The sequence below is a fragment of the Gorilla gorilla genome, chromosome 22 (genome assembly GCF_029281585.2).
Source record: "Gorilla gorilla gorilla isolate KB3781 chromosome 22, NHGRI_mGorGor1-v2.1_pri, whole genome shotgun sequence".
In the NCBI taxonomy this organism is placed as follows: domain Eukaryota; kingdom Metazoa; phylum Chordata; class Mammalia; order Primates; family Hominidae; genus Gorilla; species Gorilla gorilla.
The window spans coordinates 38,223,349-38,240,106 of NC_073246.2; the positions used below are offsets into that span (position 1 = coordinate 38,223,349).

General features: G+C 45.0%; 1 protein-coding gene across 2 annotated transcripts in view; it reads left to right on the top strand.

The window, feature by feature from the left end:
• Window positions 1-569: 569 nt before the first annotated feature.
• Window positions 570-16,758, top strand: part of MORC3 (MORC family CW-type zinc finger 3) — a 56,299-nt gene continuing 40,110 nt past the window's right edge. Inside the window, exons 1-2 of one of the 2 annotated variants that reach the window (XM_055373999.2) lie at window positions 570-699; window positions 14,032-14,104. In XM_055373999.2, coding sequence (XP_055229974.1) covers window positions 661-699; window positions 14,032-14,104 — 112 coding nt within the window. In that variant the 5' untranslated portion in view covers window positions 570-660. Of the gene's footprint in view, window positions 700-7,583; window positions 7,896-14,031; window positions 14,105-16,758 lie in introns of those variants that run through there. The other variant, XM_055374000.2, reaches the window with a different exon arrangement.

Sequence of the window (16,758 nt, forward strand, 5' to 3'; positions counted from 1 at the left end):
TTAGTAGAGATGGGGTTTCTTCATGTTGGTCAGGCTGGTCTCGAACTCCCGATGTCGGGTGATCCGCCCGCCCGCCTCGGCCTCCCAAAGTGCTGGGATTACAAGCGTGAGCTACCGCGCCCGGCCCTAGAACTCTTTTTTTTTTTTTAAATCATGAGTTAGATTGATAGTTTTCAGGGCAAATCCAAACAGTCTACATTAATTTCCGTCTTCATTTCGTTAAGGTTTCACATGGACACTGGTGGATATGGAATGGCTTTTTTCTGCGCAATTCACATCCGACCAGGTCAAGTGACTGGAGTTCACCGGTCTCGGGTATACCGCATCTCGCGCCAGGCTTCAAACTCTAGATCCCCGAGTCTCGAGGTCCAGCTGGGTGTCGAGACGGGTACGGGCCAGCCGCGCCTCGCGCATGCGCCCTAGGCCCGCAGGGCCCCGCGCTGGAAGCTCAGCTCCCACTGTACCCTGCTTTAACCAGTCAGGCAATTCATCTTCCCCAAGCTCCCAATTCGGCATTGCCTGGAGGCGGAAGTGGGTGGGAGGGGCCAGGCGCGCGCCCCTCCCCGGAAGTGGGCGGTACCCACAGGGCTCCACAGTCGTTCCGCCACCTCCCAGTCGGGTTGCGGCGGAGGCCGTTCCTGGCTTTGTAGCTCGCTCAAGATGGCGGCGCAGCCACCCCGCGGGATACGCCTCAGCGCGGTGAGCAGCCGCGAGGGGTGGAGCGGGCCGTGTCCCAGGAGGGCGGGCGGCCAAGCGAAGGGGGGCCGGCAGTGGGCGGTGGCGGCTTGTGGGGCCGACGCGGCGGCGGGGGCTGCGGCGGGGCCCGGGGAGGGGGCGGCCATCTCGCTCCCGTCGGCGGATCAGCTCGGCTGCGGGCCGGGCTGCGTTCCGTCGCCTCTGCATTGTGTTTCTGTTTTGCTTCGGGGCGGGCCAGGGTCGCGGCTCCTCCTCCCAGCTCTCTCCTAGTCTCCCAGCAGCTGTCGTCCGCGGGCGAGGCCTCGGCGGGAGATCGGTCTGCTCTCGCGGCCGCGGGGCCCCTGACCCTCTTCTGTCCGCTGGGCGTCGTGGTGGGAGGGAGCGGGTTCCGCGTCCAGAAACGCCGGCGGCCTCGACGTCCCGGGGGCGGGGGGACGGGGCTGCGGGCCGGTCTGCGGGCGAGTGGAGTCGGGATGAGTGTGCCTGATGCCTGTCAGTGCCTGCAGCTTCCTTGGCAGTGGAAGCCTTGGGGCCCAGACCCTAGATCGCTGAGCTCGAGCTCTCCTCTTTATCCCGCGTTGCGTCTGTTTTGGGGCGTTTCGAGTTCTTGGAAACGCTGTGAACATTTCTTGTATCTTAAATCGTAGGGAGCGGTCACACGAGATAACTTGAAATCTCACGTCCAGGAAATGTGGGCGTGGCTTCCCCACCTGATTATCCTAAAAAACTTTTCTACCTTGTGAGCGCAGTTGATGTTATGCTGAAATGTTCCTCTTTTCTGGAGGTTGTTGACTTTTGCCAAAGAATGACTGCCCTAGTGCCACTAATTTTAACATTCGAATGGCTAGTGACTCCTTGGGGTACAAACACGTAGTGAATGATTGGTGCATTGCTCTGGGACTTCTTTCATTCGTTTAGGCAGATTCTAACACCTGGTTTTGACGGACTTTAAATTTTTTCTAGTCCGATATTTGTGAAATGATACTTGCTTTTACTGCGTTTCCTTGACTATTTGTGTTGTTGAGCTCTTCGCATGTATTAGTCTTTGTGGTTTTTTGTTTTGTTTTTTTGAATTGCCTATTCATATCCTTTGACCCTTTTCTGTTTTTCTTTTGGGAGGATCTTTATTGATTTGTAAGAGTTCTTTACGTATTCTGGATAAAGGTCCATCCTTTCGTTATGTAACTGGCTTATTGAGTGAGCTAGGCTTTAGTAGTTTGAAAATAGAGGACAATTTTATTCTTTTATTCTTTTTTTTTTTAACCACTGACTGTAAACATTAATTATTCCCCACTTGTGTGAATCTGGGTTGACTAACGCTTTCCCATTAGCTTAAGGTATTGTAAAGTCTGGCCTTACCTAGTTTAAAATCTCTATTCTCTCTCCCTCCCTTTTCCCCCTCTCTTTCCCCTATCTCCTTTCCCCGCTTCTCTCTCCTTCCCCTCTCGAGGTTGAGTCTTGTTCAGGCCCAGAAACCTGTAGTGGAGAAACGGAGTGAGTTGATTTCCTGTTTCTGTCCTTTGATTCTCTTCTCCCTTCCCGCCCCCAGGCCCTTGTAGACTCTGGCTCTTCAAGATTGAGGGGAGAAAGGAAGCAGAGATAATGGTCAGTGTTTAGAGACCAGCATTGTTAGCGGGCACTCTGGGTGTAGCTGCTGTCCATGTGCTGGGTCTTTGTTTTGTGGGTAGTATGGGCTGTTGGGAACCTGACTGACAGAAATCTCCCATCTGCAGCCTCTTTGCTTTTGCTTTAGGTCAGGAGTTGGCAAACTACATACAGCTCATGGGCCAAATCCAGCCCAGCACCTGTTTTTGTGTGGCCTGAAGGCTAAGAGTGATTTATACATTTGTAAATGGTTGAGAAAAAAAGAAGAATGTTTAGTGACATAAAAATTATGCGAAATACAAATTTCAGTTTCCATAAAATTTTATTGGAATATAGCCAGAAACATTATTTGCTTATAGTTTTCAAATGCATGCGTTAATAGAGATAAAAATTAATGAGCTTATGTATTTGTCAAAAGTCCTACATTTTAAGGCACAAAGGGTGAACCCTTAGTGTATACACTTTTTAATTTAATTTTATTTTTTTGAGGTAGAGTTTCACTCAGTCTCCAGGCTGGAGTGCAGTGGCACGATCTCGGCTCACTGCAGCCTCCACCTCCCGGATTCAAGCACTTCTTCTGCCTCAGCCTCCCGAGTAGCTGGGTTTACACGCGTGGGCCACCACACCCGGCTAATTTTGGTATTTTTAGTATATAGAGTTTCACCATGTTGGCCAGGCTGGTCTCAAATTCCCGACCTCAGGTGATCCTCCCGCCTTGGCCTCCTAAAGCACTGCGATTACAGGCCTGAGCCACTGTGCCCGGCCCAATGTATACACATTTTAAACAGTCATTTAGGAGGTCGGAGATCCCAGGATGAAATGCAGAGTGACAAAAAGTTTTTAAATTTTTTGCTTTTTACCCCTGTAATTCTAGTGAAATGAAATGCATATACTTTGGTTTTTGTTGTTGATTTTTTTTTCAGAAATCCTGCTGTGGATTTAGCTGTTGCACACTGTTCACCACCTCCCATACTTCAATGCTTTTTTCACTTTTTTTGGTTGAATTACTGTATGGTTTGTTATTACTCTTACAAATGAGCTAGCCAGGGTAGTATGATTGCATTTTCTTTCCTATACAAACCTTTTGTTTTTCCTGAAGTTAATTGATTTATATTTTGTTTTGTTAGTTTTTCTCTGTACTGATCATCCAGACATCCAGAGAACTGGGAGCTCTTTTCCAGATGGATTCAGACACACCCAGTGTTTTGTCATTTGGAAGTCAGTTGGGAGTCATCGGCTCAGTCGTAATTTGGGGACTTCCCTTTAACATCTGTCTGGAAATTTCCTTCCTCTTTTCATGTGTCTCCATCTCACATATCCTTCTGTCTGATATGTAGCTTAGTGACTGACATTCTGAAGCCTACTCTCTCGGGTTCAAATCCTGACTCATAACCAGATGTATGTCCTTGGCCAAGTCATTTAACCTCTTTGTGCCAGAGTTTCCAATCTGAATGATGGCAATAATAATCTTACACACCTCAAAGTGTTGTTTTAAAAATTACATGAGCAGATAAATAAAAGGGCTGTGTGTGCCGTAGGTGCACAATAATGTTTGCTGTTTTTGTTATTGTTAGTGGTGGAGAATATCCACCACTAACAATAACACCACTTCCAGAAACAGGTGTAGCTTCCTGAAAAAAGGGTTCATGGGAAGAAAAAAATTTCGTCATTTCTTGAAAATACATTCATGCTACCCTTGCTCTTTCTTTAATTATAATTTGGCTGGATTTGCATTCTGGATGGGAAATTCTTTCCGAATTTTAAAGACGTGCTTGATTGTTTAATAGAGCCTCTGCATTTTATTGGGCACTTAGCCTGGAAGCTCAAGTCCTTAACATCTGGAAAATGTTCTTACTTATTTTGACAATTTTCTTCGCACCATTTTTCTCTTTTTTTATTTACTGTCTTATTGTTTTTCCTCTTGGGGGATTTCCTCTACTTATCTCCTACCTTGCTCTTACCATAGTGTTTTTTTTTTTTAGAGACGGCGTTTCGCTCTTGTTGCCCAGACTGGAGTGCAAGGGCGTGATCTCAGCTCACCGCAACCCCTGCCTCCCGGGTTCAAGCGATTCTCCCGCCTCAGCCTCCCAAGTAGCTGGGATTGCAGGCATGCGCCACCACGTCTGGCTGATTTTGTATTTTTAGTAGAGATGGGGTTTCTCCATGTTGGTCAGGCTGGTCTTGAACTTCCGACCTCAGGTAGTCTGTCCGCCCCGGCCCCCCAAAGTGCTGGGATGACAGGCATGAGGCACCGAGCCCGGCCACCATAGTTTTAATTGTTACAAGCAATGTCTTAGCTTTTGAATGTCTTTTTGAATTCTCCCTGGACAAAATGTTCATTCTTATTGCTAGATACATTAACTGTAGTTTTTTTTTTTTTTTTTTTTGAGATGGAGTCTTCTTGCTCTGTCGTCCAGGCTGGAGTGCAGTGGCACGATCTCGGCGCACTGCAAGCTCTGCCTCCCAGGTTCACGCCATTCTCCTGCCTCAGCCTCCCGAGTAGCTGGGACTACAAGCACCTGCCATGTCGCCTGGCTAATTTTTTGTATTTTTAGTAGAGACGGGGTTTCACCGTGTTAGCCAGGATGGTCTCGATCTCCTGACCTCGTGATCTGCCTGCCTTGGCCTCCCAAAGTGCTGGGATTACAGGCGTGAGCCACCATGCCCGGCCTAACCGTAGTATTTTTGAAGTTTTGTTTTGCTCACTGCATTATCTCTATTTTCTTCATGTTTCTTTTACTGTGTATTGTTTTTGGTTTCTAATTTTAAACACTCTCAAATGTCTGGAAACAGCCTTCTCATTTTTTTTTTTTTTTTTTGAGCCGGGAGTTTCACTCTTGTTGCCCAGACTGGAGTGCAGTGGCGTGATCTCAGCTCACTGCAATCTCCACTTCCCAGGTTCAAGCAGTTCTCCTGCCTCAGCCTCCCGAGTAGCTGGGATTACAGGCATGCGCCACCATGCCTGGCTAATTTTTTGTGTTTTTAATAGAGATAGTGTTTTACCATGTTGGCCTGGCTGATCTTGAACTCCTGACCTCAACTGATCCACCCGCCTCGGCCTCCCAAAGTGCTGGGATTACAGGCGTGAGCCACCGCGCCTGGCAGCCTTCTCACATTTTTAAGTGAGACACTAAAAGCTGACTGCAAGATTTTCATACATGAATAGAGCTAGTCCTTTGGTGGGCTTCACTGTTGGGTGATCACATAGGAAGGAGTCATTTTGTTGCGGGTGCTCTATGTTGGTATTTGTAGACCATAAAAAATGGGAACTGTTGGACCATATGTATATTTTTAAAAACTGAAAATTTTAAAAAGTAATTTTAAAAAACGAGAACAACAAAAACAAGATGCTATCCAGAAAAGCCAGGCGGAATTGTTAAAGAACCAAATAGAACTTTGAGAATCAGCTTCCCAAGGAGGAATTCTGCATCTGGTCTCCTGCCATGGCATAATTCTGGCTGCTAGCTCTTGGAAATTGGCATGAAAGGAAGAAAGGTGTATCACATTGTTCAGCTTGCTGACTTGCTGTTTGTTTGATTATTTGTTTATTATTGTAATAAAACACATGTAGCAAACAGTTTATGCTAACCATTTTAAAGTTTCAATTCAGTAGTGCTAAGTACATTCACATTGTTGTGTAATAACCAGTCTCCAGAGCTCTTCTTGTTGGGAAACTAAAACCCTGTACCCGTTAAATAGTAACTTCTCCAGCACCTGACAAACACTATTCTACTTTCTGTCTAGGAATTTGACTACAGTAGTCCCCCCTTATCTGCAGTTTTGCTTTCTTCGGTTTTAATTACCCAAAGTCAACCATGGTCTGAAAGTATTAAATGGAAAATTGTAGAAATAGTTCATACATTCTAAACTGTGCCCCCATCTGAGTAGCACCTGGAATGTGAATCATCCCTTTGTCCAGTGTATCCACACTGTGGATATATGCTGCCAACCTATTAGTCACTTAGTAGCTGTGGGTTATCAGATTTGCTGTTGTTGTATCATTCTATTTTATTATTAAATTATTGTTAATTTGGGCTCAGTGGCTCATGCCTCAGCACTTTGGGAGGCCGAGGCAGGGGGATCACTTGAGGTCAGGAGTTCGAGACCACCCTGGCCAACGTGGTGAAACCCAGTCTCTACTAAAAATACAAAAATTATTTGGGCATGGTGGTGGGTGCCTGTAATCCCATCTACTTGGGAGGCTGAGGCGGGAGAATCGCTTGAACCCGGGAGGTGGAGGTTGCAGTGAACTGAGATCACGCCATTGCACTCTAGCCTGGGCAACAAGAGTGAAACTTATTCTCAAACAAAAAAAAATAGAATAAATTATTGTTAATTTGGCCAGGCTCAGTGGCTCATGCCTGTAATCCCAGCACTTTGGGAGGCTAAGGCGGGCAGATCACTTGAGATCAGGAGTTTGAGACCAGCCTGGCCAACATGGTGAAACCCCATCTTTACCAAAAATCAAAAAAAATTAGCCGGGCATGGTGACACACAACCATGGTCCCAGCTACTCCAGAGGCTGAGGCAGGAGAATCGCTTGAACCTGAAGGTGAGGGTTGCAGTGAGCCACACCACCGCACTCCAGCCTGGACAACAGAGCAAGACTCCATCTCTATATAAATAAATAATAAAATGTTTATTTCTTACTGTGCCTTATTTGTAAGTTGAACTTTATCATACGTATGTATACTGCAGTTTTAGGAATCCACTGAGGGTCTTGAGATGCATTCTCTGAGAATAAAGGGAGACTGCTGTACTCCTATCAGTGGAATTATACAATATTTGACTTGTGACTGCCTTATTTCATTAATGTTTTCATGGTTCATCCATGTTGTAGTGTGCGTTAGGATTTCCTTGTTTGCTTAAGGTGAATATTTTATTGTATGTCAGAAGACAACATTATAAATTTAAAGATTTTTTTTTTTTTTGAGACTGAGTCTTGCTGTGTCGCCTAGGCTGGAGAGCATTGGTGTGATCTCGGCTCACTGCAACCTTTGCTTCCCGGGTTTAAGCGATTCTTGTGCCTCAGCCTCCCTAGTAGCTGGGTTTACAGGCACCTGCCACCACGCCCGGCTAATTTTTGTATTTTTAGTAGAGACGGGTTTTGCCATGTTGCCCAGGCTGGTCTTGAACTCTTGACCTCAGGTGATCCGCCCACCTCAGCCTCCCAAAGTGTGGGGGTTACAGCAGGCGTGAGCCAGCGCGCCTGGCCTCAAATTTAAATTTAAAGATCTTAATTGGCTTTATTTCTTTTTCTTTTTTTTTTTTTTTTTTTGAGACAGACACTCCCAGGCTGGAGTGTAGTGGTGAGATCTCTCAGCTCACTGCAACCTCTTCCTCCCATGTTCAAGCAATTCTCCTGCCACAGCCTCCTGAGTAGCTGGGATTACAGGCGCTCACCACCACACCTGGCTAATTTTTTTGGCTTTTGGTAGAGACGGGGTTTTGCCATGTTGGCCAGGCTCATCTCCTAACCTCAAGTGTTCTGCCCGCCTCAGCCTCCCAAAGTGCTGGGATTACAGGAGTGAACCACCGTGCTCGGCCTTTATTTCCTATTCTGGAATTGGGCAACGCTTCTTCCATAAAATACAGTAAGTGTTCTAGTGAACTGAACAGAGGAGGCTGGCTTTGTAGACAGAAAAAGACCGAAAGAAAGCAGAAACAAAGAACAAAAAGCAGATACGTCATTTCAAAGTTAAAAACAATAGATAAATGACTGACATCAGGTTACTTTTTGTTGTAAAACAACAAAATGGAGGGAACTTATTATCTATCATACCAGTTGATGACTGAAACTGACCTGTTCGGTAAATTGGCTGTTATCTCCCTTGATTTCTCTGAAGGTCAGATAACAACTTAGTTTCAGTTCGGTGACTGAAATTTTAGCATGGGTGACTCCATTTTGATTTTTAGTCTGTTTTTGGAGGCCTAGAGCAGGAGCTTAGTCCAAAACAGTGGCCTCCTTTTTTTTTTTTTTTTTTTTTTCCTGAGACAGAGTCTTGTTCTGTTGCCCAGTCTGGAGTGCAGTGGCATGATCTTGGCTCACTGCAACCTCTGCCTCCTGGGTTCAAGTGATTGCCATGCCTCAGCCACCCAAGTAGCTGGGATTACAGGTGTGTGCCACCAGGTCTAGGTAATTTTTGTATTTTTAGTAGAGACGGGTTTCACCATGTTGGCCAGGCTGGTCTCAAACACCTGACGTCAAATGGTCCACCTGCCTCAGCCTCCCAAAGTCCTGGGATTATAGGTGTGAGCCACCACGCCCAGCTGTCCTATATTTTTTATTTCACATTTACATACATTTGATATGATCAAAAATGTATATTTGTTCTTTGTCCTGGTTCTTGGCACTGGAGTTCCTGAAATCTTTGGTATTTCCTGATAACTATGAGTGGAACATCTTTTGTTATTTATAATAATAAGCCCCCCCCCCCGCCTTTTTTTTTTTTTTTTTACCACACCTTAGTTTATGCTCCCTCTGTCGCCCAGGCTGGAGTGCAGTGGCGCCATCGCAGTCTCCATCTACTGGGTTCAAGTGATTCTCCCACTTCAGCCTCCCCAGTAGCTGGGACACAGGCGCGCACCACCACGCCTGGATATTTTTTGTATTTTTAGTAGAGACAAGGTTTCGCCATGTTGGCCAGGCTGGTCTTGAACTCCTAACCTCAGTTGACCTACTCACCTCGGCCTCCCAAAGTGGTGGGATTACAGGCATGAGCCACCGTGCCTGGCCAATTTTTTGTATTTTTGATAGAGAGAGGGTTTCACCATGTCAACGAGGCTGGTCTTGTACTCCTGACCTCTGGTGATCCACTTGCCTCAGCCTCCCAAAGTGCTGGGATTACAGGTGTGAGCCACTGGGCCCAGTCTGTAATATCCTTTACATTGTATCTTTTAGCTTCCCTGGGCCACATTGGAAGAAGAATTGTCTTGGGCCACACACACATAAAATATACTAACGATAGCTGATGAGGTTAAAAAAAAAAAATTGTGATGATGGCTGATGAACTATAACAACAACAAAAAAATCACGAAAGAAACTTCATAACGTTTTAAGAAAGTTTACAGGCCGGGCAGGGTGGCTCATGCCTGTAATCCCAGCACTTTGGGAGGCCGAGGTGGGCGGATCGCCTGAGGTCAGCAGTTCGAGACCAGCCCGGCCAGCATGGTGAAATCATGTCTCTACCAAAAATACAAAAAAATTAGCTGGGCGTGGTGGCAGTTGCCTGTAATCTCAGCTACTTGGGAAGCTGTGGCAGGAGAATCGCTTGAACCCGGGAGGCAGAGGTTGCAGTGAGCCGAGATTATGCCATTGCACTCCAGCCTGGGCAACAGAGCGAGACTCCATCTCAAAAAAAAAAAAAAAAAAGAAAGAAAGTTTACAAATTTGTGTTGGGCTGCATTCAAAGCTGTCCTGGGCCACATGCATCCCATGGGGGCTGAGGGTTGGACAGGCTTGCTTTACAATGAGTCAGTGTTTTTTTGGGAATGAATCAGTGTTTTTTTGGGTTTTGTGAGCATTATAGCACATTATCAAACATGAGGGGAATCATGTGAATGCCCAATTTATGGTTGGTCTGTCAGAAGTACAGGAGACTCTAAGGGTTTATAGTAGTTGACTAATAATTTTCTCCTTGTTTGGTAGTATAAACCAAAAATAAAATTCTAAGGCTCTTCCAACCATCTTAATGGACTTCCTTCTCAGCCAGGGCACTCTTAACATTTAATCTGAAAGACTAGTTCAGGTCATGACAGGAAATTGGGGTCAGACCTGCTTCATTATACCGCTCTGGCGTAACATCACATAACAAGGAAAGAAATAAAAATAATTCTAAATAGATTTCCTTGTCATATCTTGAAATTGCCTTGCAAAGTTTGTCTCTTGTGGAAAAAAATGTACATTGTATAGAGAATCCTCTTTTCCCTTTTTTCTTTTCTTTTTTTGTTTTTGTTTTTGAGACGGAGTTTCGCTCTTGTTGCCCAGATTGGAGTGCAATGACCCGATCTCAGCTCACTGTAACCTCCGCCTCCTGGGTTCAAGCAACTCTCCTGCCTCAACCTCCCAAGTAGGTGAGATTGCAGGCATGAGCCACCAGGCCCAGCTAATTTTGCATTTTTAGTAAAGATGGGGTTTCATCATGTTGGTCAGGCTGGTCTCAAACTGCTGACCTTGGGTGATCCACCAGCCTTGGCCTCCCAAAGTGCTGGGATTACAGGTGTGAGCCACCAGACCCGTCCTGAGCCACCGCACCTGGCCATTTCCTTTTTTTTTCTTTCCAGATCCAGGAGATAATCAATTAAGAGTCAGGCACCCTTTTCAGTCTCATAAGAAAACATTTTACAGCCTCTTCTGTCTTATGCCTGCTAGCTAAGAGCTTCCTCTGCGTAGTAAAACTTTGATCTCCACAATCCTTGTCTTAACCCAAACATTTCCTCTCTGTTGATCCCAGGTCCTTAGACAAACTCAACCAATCTTAACCAGAAAATGTATAAATTTACCTATAGCCTGGAAGTCCCCACTTTGACTTGTCTCGCCTTTCTGAAACAAACCAATGTACATCTTAAATGTATTTCATTGATATCTCATACCACCCTAAAATATATAAAACCAGGCTGCACCCCGACCACCTCAGGCACATGTTCTCAGGACCACCTGAGGGCTGTGTCATGGGCCATGGTCACTCATATTTGGCTCAGAATAAACGTCTTCAAATATTTTACAAACTTTGACTCTTTTTAGTCGACAGTAGCCAGAGGTTTTACACCCCAAGGCCATGTCCCATGGTTAAGATGTAGAGTGGGGGAGGAGTGTATCATTCTTTTATCAGTGGTAGAATGATATTTGTACAGGGGAGAAGGTGGGACAGGAAGGTTTTCCTGATGGCTCACTTTTGAGAAAAGACTTCTTGTGCAAGATGAAGAGCTGGAAATTTAGTTTCATTAAGAACTGTTTGTGATGTGTGCTTTAGAAAGTCTGAGTTACCTATACTCCATATTTCATGGATGTATGCTGTATTATATGATGTCTGCCAGAGAAAGTCTAAATTGCATATATACCAGTTTGAACAGTCTTCTTCAGGATACTGTTTCTCACTTGTGTGCTTCAACTTAATGGTAAATGAAGGTTTTGGAATTGTCCAGAAGCAAGTGTGGACAGAGGAGAAGTAGACCTTTCTGACACCTTGTGGCAGCACGTGAGCACTACAGATGTGGTTGGCTTGATCTACAGTCTAATCATATTTTTAGGGCTCTTCACACTGCAAAGTGCTTTCCACCTTTTTTCCCCTTATTAGGAGAGAATCTGTTCAGAATGAACAAAAAAATTGCATGAAAATTCTCTGCATACTGAAATTTTTAAGGCTCTGCCTTTTAAAACTACTTGTGTGTTTTTGGCCAGGCACGGTGGCTCATGCCTGTAATCCCAGCACTTTGGGAGGCCGAGGCGAGCAGATCACGAGGTCAGGAGATTGAGACCATCCTGCCTAACACGGTGAAACCCCGTCTCTACTAAAAATACAAAAAATTAGCCGGGCATGGTGGTGGGTACCTGTAGTCCCAGCTACTCGGGAGGCTGAGGCAGGAGAATGGTGTAAGTAAACCCGGCAGGCGGAGCTTGCAGTGAGCTGAGATGGCGCCACTGCACTCCAGCCTGGGCAGCAGAGCGAGACTCCATCTCAAAAAAACAAAAAACAAACAAACAAAAAAACTACTTGTGTGTTTTTGTACATTTGGTACGTACCACTACTCAGGAACTTAGAGAGTTCCCAATAGCATGAGGTTGGCTGGCATATTCTTCCATAATGAATTGTGAGTAAAATCAGGCATAAAAGCCTTGGGAATTAAGATGCAATGCAAATTTGTTGCATTGCGTTCAAACGAAAAACCTTAGACAAGTTAAAGTTTTATTGAGCAAAGAATGATTCAAGAATTGGGCACATTGGGCATAGTGGCCCACTCCTGCAATCCCAGCACTTTGGGAGGCCGATGTGGGAGGATCACTTGAGGCTGGGAGTTGGAGACCAGCCTGGGCAACATAGTGAGACTCCTGTCTCTACAAAAAAGTATAAAATTAGCCAGGCATAGTGATCCATGCCTGTGGTCCCAGCTACTCGGGAGGCTGAGGGAGGAGAATCACTTGAACTCAGGAGTTCAAGGCTGCAGTGAGCTATGATTGCACTACTGCACTGCAGCCTGGGCAGCAGAGAGAGACTATCTCTGAAAAAAATAAGAGGCTGGGTGTGGTGGCTTACACCTGTAATCCCAGTACTTTGGGAGGCTGAAGTGGGTGAATCACTTGAGGCCAGGAGTTTGAGACCAGCCTGGTCAACATGGCGAAACCCCTTATCTACTAAAAATACAAAAAATTAGCCATGTGTGGTGGTGTGCACCTGTAATCCCAGCTACTTGGGAGTCTGAGGCAGGAGAATCGCTTGAACCCAGGAGGCGGAGGTTGCAGTCAGCCCAAATTGTGCCACTGCGTTACAGCCTAGGTGACAGAGCGTGATTCTGTCTCAGAAAAAAAATAGGACAGGCTTCAGAACCGGAACAGGTTCTAAGCACTCTGGCCTGCAACGTGATCAGGCAATATTTATGGACAAAACAAAAGTGAGGTACAGAAATAGTTTAATTGGTTGCAGCTTGGCATTTTGCCTTATTTAAATCAGCTGGTGACCTGTGATTGACTGAAGATGGGATTCTGTAATTGACTGAGACTCAGCTGTTTGTTACTGGAGTACAAATTGCCCTAAGTTAGAAGAATTTGTACAGTTAGTTTTCATACTATTAGGTTGTAGTTCCTTATGTACTGACTCGAGTATGGAGGCATCCTCAGGCCAAGTTTAGTTTGGTTTAACAATTGGAACTCTTTTTTTTTTTTTTTTTTTTTTTGAGATGGAGTCTCGCTCTGTCGCCCAGGCTGGAGTGCAGTGGCACGATCTCGGCTCACTGCAAGCTCCATCTCCTGGGTTCACGCCATTCTCCTGCCTCAGCCTCCCGAGTAGCTGGGACTACAGGCGCCCACCACCATGCCCAGCTACTTTTTTTGTATTTTTAGTAGAGACGGGTTTCACCATGTTAGCCAGGATGGTCTCGATCTCCTGACCTCGTGATCTGCCCGCCTCGGCCTCCCAAAGTGGTGGGATTACAGGCATGAGCCACCGCGCCCGGCCAACAATTGGAACTCTTATTTGAATTCTTTGAAGAGTTTGTAGATGTATACTACTCCACTGCTACAAGTTCAGCTATAATGAACTTGGAGTAAATAATGAAGTCACAGTGCCAGAAAAGCTTAGTGATCAAGCACAGTTAAGTTTATTAGGCCTGATACACATAGGAGAAAGTGCCTCCTTGACAAAGTCTTAGTTGTGTCTCAGAATAGAGAAATTAGGAAATGGTGTTTATAGGATTTTAGGGCCTTGGCTGGATCATTTTAAGGTAGGTCTTGGCAAGGTATGTCCCTATTTGGGATTGGACAGTTATGACATTGTAGACATAAAGAGGGCAAGGGTTTTGAACCAAGTCTTGGTGAGTAAGCTGTTTAGTTGGTTCCCAGTGTTATCTTCCAAGAATCGTATATTCTAGATTGTATCTTCCAGATGTATCCTGGAGCAAGCAGCTAAGTCACTTTTGTTTGGTCTCAATGTTGTTTAACACAGGGATAAAAATACTGGTTTTTATTTTCAAAAGTAAGACCTGAATTAATTTACATGAACCTTTTGTTTGTTTCAGCTTTGCCCGAAGTTTTTACATACAAATTCTACTAGTCACACCTGGCCATTCAGTGCAGTTGCTGAATTAATAGGTATGTAGTTTGACATTTCATATACCATTTGTTGCTTATAATTGTAGTGTTTTTTTTTTGTTTTTGTTTTTGTTTTTTAAACAGAGTCTCTCTTTGTTGCCCAGGCTGGAGTGCAGTGGCGCAATCTCGGCTCACTGCAAGCTCTGCCTCCTGGGTTCACGCTATTCTCCTGCCTCAGCCTCCTGAGTAGCTGGGACTACAGGCACCTGCCACCACGACCAGCTAATTTTTTTGTATTTTTTTTAGTAGAGACGGGGTTTCACTGTGTTAGCCAGGATGGTCTCGATCTCCTGACCTCGTGTTCCGCCCGCCTCAGCCTCCCAAAGTGCTGGGATTACGGGTGAGAGCCACCGCACCCGGCCTACAAAAATATTTTAAAAATCAGCTGGGTATGGTGGTGCAGGCCTGTGGTCCCAGCTACTCAGGAGGCTGAGGTGGGAGGATCACGTGAGACCGGGAAGTCGAGGCTGCAATGAGCCGTGATTGTGCCATTGCATTCCAGCCTGGGCAGGCGACAAAGCAAGAAAAAAAACAAATACCTTGAATGATAACAATAATGATAAAAATTGCATAGCATAACAGCTATTCACATGGATGTCAGATTAGTCACTGTTCAGCTTTCTCTTTAATACTACCCTAGTATTTCATAGTGTTTAGGATTTACTTTGCTAAGTTCCTGAAGTGTTTATATTGAAAATATTTTTATTTTTATTATAAAAGTAAACAGTGAGAATTATGGGGAGTTCGTTTGTTTATTTTGAGATGAGGTCTCACCATGTTGTCCAGGCTGGTCTCAAACTCCTGGCCTCAGGCGATCCTCCCACCTCAGCCTCAGGAGTATCTGGGATTACAAGTGTGCACCACAGTGACTGGCAGAATTATGTTTATTAGTAGTACAAAAGTATATGTAACATACAGCATGGATTCATTTTTCTGGTATCAATAGGAGGATTGGTATTGTGTTAGATATGTAATAAGTTCTTGCTTCTTTCAATATATGGGAAGTTTAAGGTTTAGGATTGTATTTTAACAGCATTTCAATGAACGTGAGAAAGCAGCAAGGTTGTGGTCTGATTTGCATTTATGGGTCATGATTTTTTTCTTGGGAAAAATTCATGCATAGGCTGGGCACACAGTTGTTCACACCTGTAATCCCAACACTTTGGGAGGCTGAAGCAGGAGGATCACATGAGCCCAGGAGTTGGGGCCCACCCTGAGAAACATAGTGGGACCCCATCTCTAAAAAAATACAAAAATTCTCCAGGGTGGTGGTGCACACCTGTAGTCCTAGTTACTCGGGAGTCTGAGGTGGGAGGATCACTTGAGCCAGGGAAGTCAAGGCTGCAGCAGAGTGAGTCTTCTTCCAGCCTGGGCTACAGTGAGACCCTGTCTCCAGAAAAAAGGAAAAGAAAAAGAAAAGAAAAATTCATGCACACAAACATAAGCCTAATTGAAAAATTTAGACATATGTTTAAGAAACAGATAATAAAGGGAAATTGTATTCTTAGGAATTCTTAGATATATTTTAGAATCTTTTTCAAGGAAGGGTTCTATCATAGATGGAAGATAAAAGAAAAAGAAGGAATTTTTTTTTTTTTTTGAGGCAGAGTCTCGCTCTGTCACCCAGGCTGGAGTGCAGTGGCACAGTCTCGGCTCACTGCAACCTCCTCTACCTCCTGGGTTCAAGCACTTGTCCCTCAGCCTCCCGAGTAGCTGGGACTACAGGCACATGCCACCGCTCCTGGCTAATTTTTGTATTTTTAGTAGAGACAGGGTTTCACCATATTGGTCAGGCTTGTCTCGAACTCCTTCCACCCACCTCTGCTTCCCAAAGTGCTGGGATTACAGGCATGAGCCGCTGCGCCCAGCCCTATTTTTCATTTTTAAACGTATTTCTTCATACACCTATTCTGAGAGAAATGAGTATGCTAAACAAGGATGTTAAATGGAGAAATATACAGAAATAAAAATGTAAAAGCCACCAGAAACTTGGTTTAACTTGGTTAAACTGAAAAGGGTCACAATTTAAAGAAATAGTAGAAAGTAAATCTTCCATCCTTGTATGTAACTTAGCAGAAAATGTTGCTGCTTTTTCATTTATTTATTGATTATTGTGTACCTTCCATTGACACTCAGATCTCTTTGCCCTACAATAGCCAGGTTAGTCTTTTTTTTCCTTTTTTGAGACGGAGTCTCGCTCTTGTTGCCCAGGCTCGAGTGCAATGGCGCTATCTCAGCTCATTGCAACCTCCGCCTCCTGGGTTCAAGCAATTCTCCTGCCTCAGCCTCCTGAGTAGCTGGGATTATAGGCGCCCGCCACCATGCCTGGCTAATTTTTTTTTTTTTTTTTTAATACAGATGGGATTTCACCCTGTCGGCCAGGCTGGTCTCAAACTCCTGACCTCAGGTGATCCGCCCACCTCAGCCTCCCAGAGTGCTGGGATTACAGGCGTAAGTCACCATGGTCAGCTTTTTTGTTTTTGTTTTTGTTTTGGAGACAGAGTCTTGCTGTGTTGCCCAGGCTAGAGTGCAGTGGCACGATCTCCGCTCACTGCAACCTCTGCCTCCCAGGCTTGAGCGATTCTCCTGTCTTAGCCTCTGGATTAGCTGGGACTATAGGCATGTGCCACCATGCCTGGTGGATTTTTGTATTT